Source organism: Octopus bimaculoides, chromosome 27 (assembly GCF_001194135.2).
Source record: "Octopus bimaculoides isolate UCB-OBI-ISO-001 chromosome 27, ASM119413v2, whole genome shotgun sequence".
In the NCBI taxonomy this organism is placed as follows: domain Eukaryota; kingdom Metazoa; phylum Mollusca; class Cephalopoda; order Octopoda; family Octopodidae; genus Octopus; species Octopus bimaculoides.
Window position 1 is genome coordinate 3,186,581 of NC_069007.1, and position 5,506 is coordinate 3,192,086.

The following is a 5,506-nucleotide window of genomic DNA, read 5'->3' on the forward strand; positions in this document are numbered from 1 at the left end:
ACATACAGACACACAAGTATATGCACTCAAACACGAACATACTTACACATATACAGACACATACATGCATGCACGCACACACACACACACACAGACACAAAGGAGCACACGCGCACTCACACACAAAAATAGAAACACACACGAACACACACATACACAGACACAGACACTCACACCTTCACACATGCACGCATACTCATCTTTCCCCACAGCCACTCATATTTAAATTGACCAATCAGAATCTCGCATTTCAAAATCGCGCTGAAATCAACATTTTTGAAAACGAAACCCGACAGAATGGAGGCGGAAGACAAACGGAAAAGTGGTGAGTTTTTATTGAAAACCAAAAGCAAAACAAACACCATTTCACTTGTCTTATAACGAATTTATTTACATTTAAACACAATATTTCTGATGTAATCTTATATTATAACTTCTGATTCCTTCTTTCTTAAATTTCTTCAGTTTATCCATATATATAGGGTGTAACTACACAAGAGTGCCCCACCGATTTATTTCCTCATAACTTTGTAGAAAAAGTGATATTTTTTAATGAAATTTGTTACAAATATTTTTCAGATGGTGTAGATTACGATTATAAGTTAATATAAAAGAAATAGTTAGTGGGCACGTCGATATTCATACGTGTGTCAACACGTAACACTTTTTTTCATGCCGTATCATCTTCTTCCTCTTTCGATTGTCAGCTTGTAAGCATCTGAATGAATATATATATATATATATATGCCTCATCTTCGAAATGCCTAGTTTAGAATAGAGGCAGCTGATGAAGGAAAAGTTCCATAAGTGGCTCGTCTGTTTTCCTCTGTGTTCGTTCTGTTGTCTGTAAAAAAAAGTCCGTTTTTGTGCCTTATTTATGTTCCCGTTCCTTTTTCTGACGTCTTGTACCCGGATATACATCTATATATACATGTAGATGTAGGTATGTACATATATGTATCTATACATGCATATGCTCATATATCATTTGTATTATGATATATATATATATATACATATATATATATGACGATACAAATATTTTACGAAACACTGTCTGTCTCTCTTTCTCTCTCTATCAACCTACCTCGACGTTGTTTCCTCCGAGCTTTAAAAGAAATGACGTATTTTTTTATGAAATTGTGTTTAGGCATAGCTAAGAAGTGTGTTTCCAACTACATGGTTCCCGGTTCCGTTCCATAGGCTAGTGTCCTCTTCTATAACCTCAGGCCGACAGAAACCTCGAGTGGATTTGGTAGACGGAAACTGAGAGAAGTCCGTCGCGTGTATATATATATATATATATAAATTAACACTTCTTCCCATATCTTTCTTGGTCCTTCTTCTCCACAGATTCCTTCCATTCCTAGCACTTCTTTATATATCTGTCCATCCCCATTCACATCACATGTCCGTACCAGCTCAGTCTCCCCTCTTGCACACAACATCTGATTCCTCTTATATATCCAGTTTTTCTCTCAGCTTATTCACGAATACTAACCCTACACATCCAGTGAAGCTGGCCATTTCTTTTCTGGTTGTTTTTCAGGGGTGTTCTTTTTGCTTTATAGGTTACAACATGACCCCAAACAGTCCTGGTACCTCAAAGAAGTGCTGGAAAGTTCCTGGCTTTAAGGGTATTGTGAAAGGCCTGGTTGGAGATCTAGTCTTCCAAATTCTTTAACAGGGCTTAGAAAAACTGAAGGACCTCTGCAATAAGTTTCTGAATCTGAGAGGGGAAGATGTTGAATAAAATCATAATTAACTGATCCTCCTGTATTTTCTTTTACCCAAAGCCTGGAACTTTTCAATACCCCTCATATGTATATATAAAATATATATATGAGAGGTTCCAGAAAAGTTCCTGGCTTTAAGGGTATCACAAAAGGCCTGGTTGGAGGCCCAACCTTCTGCATTCTTTCATAGGGCTTAGAAAAACTCAAGGGCTGCTTCAATAAGTTTATGAATCTGAGAGGGGAATAACTCTACCAATTCTATCATCCACCACACCATAAATATTCCTGTTCTTCTATCTAATTCTATTTCTTTTTCTCAAGATTATTTGAAACGCTGGCAGTTATATCGGTCAGAGAAAGATAAACAAGTCATGGCAAAGCCATCTTTGAATTTACGGTAAGTGGAGTGAAAATAATTGCTTAACCCTTCAACTGCAAAATTAAATTTCATGGTTATTCCAATAATGATGTTAAAAATCTACCAAAAAATAGAATTGGTATTTTATGCAAGTCACATTATCTCAAATAAACTTGATATTTCTCATCAAAAACTAGTTTCAAACATGATATTCCTCAGCAAAAGACCATTGGAATGTAAAACTGCTTTCTGCAATTAGGGGTAATGACATTTTGAAGGGATATATCTGATTTCCACAGTAAAAGGGTTCAACCCTTCTTCCTCGATTTTTTTTAACCTTTCTTTATTTTCTATTTTCCATGTTATATAAATATTTAACCCATACCAGGTGTGAAGGCGCATGGCTCAGTGGTCAGAGCGTCGATCTTACGACCGTGAGGTTGTGAGTTTGAATCCCGGACCAGGCTGCATGTTGTGTTCTTGAGCAAGACACTTTATTTCACGTCGTTCCAATTCACTCAGCTGTTGAAATGAGTTGCGACATCACAGGTGCCAAGCTGTATCGGCCCCTTTGCCTTTCCATCGGATAACACTGGTAGTGTGGAGAGGGGAGGCTGGTATGCATGGGCAACTGGTGGTCTTCCATAGAACAACCTTGCCCAGACTTGTGCCTGGGAGGGTAACTTTCTATTTTCAATCCCATGGTCAGTCATGACCGAAGGGGGTCTCGGCACCAAGTGTAATGAACTAAACCGTTGCAACCATTATCATCATCATCATCATCATCATCGTTTTAGTACAATCTTCTATGCTAGCATGGGTTGGACAAGTTCCTCTTCAGTACGGAGTTGAAGTCCTTCAACATCCTGAGATCAACTCCCACCATTTCTGTCTGTCGTTTTATTCTTCAAAAGCTTTTAAACTCCAAAAACTTCAAACTGGAACTTCAACGCAACTCTTGCTCCTCCTCAGTTTTGTTTCACGCTAGTTCCGACTCTCACTTCCAAGTGTCTTTTACACCTTTGTTTCACTGGAGAGCTACATTGACCACTGGGCAACCGACACTGGAGTTGTTTCCCCTACTTCCACTCTTTTGTCAGCCCAGTACTGCTCGTCCCTTCCTCAGTCTTCCTTTCCACCTGAAATTCCTGGCAGTTCTTTATCTAAATATCATCCACCAATTTCATTACAAGACCACAACCAACCCTGTCGTTCATCTCTCTTCAATGCTCCAACTTATTCCTCATTTTTTCTAGTTTTTTACTAATTGTAGTAACAATTCCCATGCTTTCTTCTCCGTATCAATGAGGGCCAGGAAAACCCCTCTCATCCCCCCTACATACATTTTCACCAATGGCATCTGATTCACAGGCACTTCCTTATAATCCAGAAAACATTTTGCAACTCTGATTCTCTCATTGCAGAACTCTGGCAACTTTTCACCTTTGTCTTCATCCCTTGGTGAGTATGTCTAATGCCAAGCTTCTCTCGTAGCTAGTTAACCCCATTTTGTCCCTTAGCTCCTTTCTACTATTCTTTCCATGCCTTGTAGATTTTATGGCAGTAAATCACTAAGAGCACCGTCTGAGCGTGATCGTTGCCAGAGCACCAACTGTCTGGCTTTCATGCCGGTGGCACATAAATAGCACCATTTGAGCGTGACCGTTACCAACGTCGCCTTCCTGGCACGTGAAAAGGCATTCGAGCGAGTTCGTTGCCAGTACCGCTGGACTGGCCCTTGTGCAGGTGGCACCTAAAATACACCATTTCGAGCATGGCCGTTGCCAGTACCTCCTGACTGGCCTTCATGCCGGTGGCATGTAAAAGCACCCACTACACTCTCGGAGTGGTTGGCGTTAAGAAGGGCATCCAGCTGTAGAAACTGTGCCAAATCAGATTGGAGCCTGGTGTCGCCTCCTGGTCCACCAGTCCTCAGTCAAATCGTCCAACCCATGCTAGCATGGAAAGCGGACGTTAAACGATGATGATCTGCCATACCATTCCACCACCTTGTTCTGTCCACAGATTTGGTCTGTGGTTCACAGCAGATTATTCAGTAGGAACTCCTAGTTGTCATCTTTGTTATAAGACAGCATCTCCTCTTACTCCTCCTCTTAGACAGGCTTTACCAAAAAGTCTCTTTGAACCTCCATCTAACAGCATGTTTGTCCAGTTTCCATTTCCTTCCTTCTCCTGCCTCTGGTTCTCTTACTCTAGCGCCACTAATCACTAACATTGGTCAAGTGCTAAGGCAGAATTGTTAGCAATCTGGCCAAAATGCTTAGCAGCATTTCTACCAATTTACTCTTTTACTTGTTTCAGTCATTTGACTGCGGACATGCTGGAGCACCGCCTTTAGTCGAAGAAATCGACCCCAGGATTTATTCTTTATAAGCCTAGTGCTTATTCTATCGGTCTCTTTTGCCGAACCGCTAAGTTTCGGGGATGTAATCACACCACCATCAGTTGTCAAGCGATGTTGGGGGACAAACACAGACACACAAAGATATATATATATATATATATATACATATACATACATGATGGGCTTCTTTCAGTTTCCGTCTACTAAATCCACTCAAGGCTTTGGTCGGCCCGAGGCTATAGTAGAAGACACTTGCCCAAGGTGCCACGCAGTGGGACTGAACCCGGAACCATGTGGTTGGTAAGCAAGCTACTTACCACACAGCCACTCCTGAGCCGATTAAGCAATCTTTACTTTCTGACAAAATGATAATCACACATGCAACATGCACAATGAATATTCTTTTTACTTTCTTTTTCTTTTTTTTTGTTCACAGGCGGAAAACCATATGCATCGGGGAAGGGAAATCTTCAAACCAAGCAGAAGACAAGATGGAATGTCAGTCTGGCACGAAAAATAATGCAAAAGAGGGAAGTTCTGCTACTGATAGAAAAGCTTTCACAAAAAAGCACCTCCGTTTCTCAACCAATTCCAGCAGACTGGAGAAAAGGAATACCTTGATGCCAGCAGCAAAGCGCTATGTTGCTAGCAGGACCGATTCCAATTTAACGAAACTCAAAGAGGAGGCGAGGAAAAAACAGAAGAATGTGGAACCGGCAATGGAGGCGTGTGAGTACAAACTGAACAACCTGCTTGCAACATCCCAGATCTTTGGAACGCCAAACACTGTGCGGGTACCGCCACTGCTCAAGACGGTCACCAAGCGTTGCCTGACTGAGCAGAACGGTAGGGCACCAGCGCAAGAACCGTTAAAGTTGACTACAGAGAAAGAAAACTTGGAACAAGCGCCACCGACCACCACTGGGAAACGGAAGCATCTTTATAGAAGGTTTGTTGTTTTATTTTTGGAATTTTTGTGACTCTTATTTTCCTTTTGTCTTTTGCAGTTTCCAGTTTTGTTTCTTGGAGAGTGGCCATGCTGGGGCA

At 41.2% G+C, this 5,506-nt stretch overlaps 1 protein-coding gene across 1 annotated transcript in view; it reads left to right on the forward strand.

The window, feature by feature from the left end:
* Positions 1-218: 218 nt before the first annotated feature.
* Positions 219-5,506, forward strand: part of LOC106876813 (uncharacterized) — a 6,616-nt gene continuing 1,328 nt past the window's right edge. The window contains exons 1-3 of the mRNA XM_014925525.2: positions 219-325; positions 2,058-2,133; positions 4,896-5,408. Coding sequence (XP_014781011.1) covers positions 298-325; positions 2,058-2,133; positions 4,896-5,408 — 617 coding nt within the window. The 5' untranslated portion in view covers positions 219-297. The remainder of the gene's footprint in view (positions 326-2,057; positions 2,134-4,895; positions 5,409-5,506) is intronic.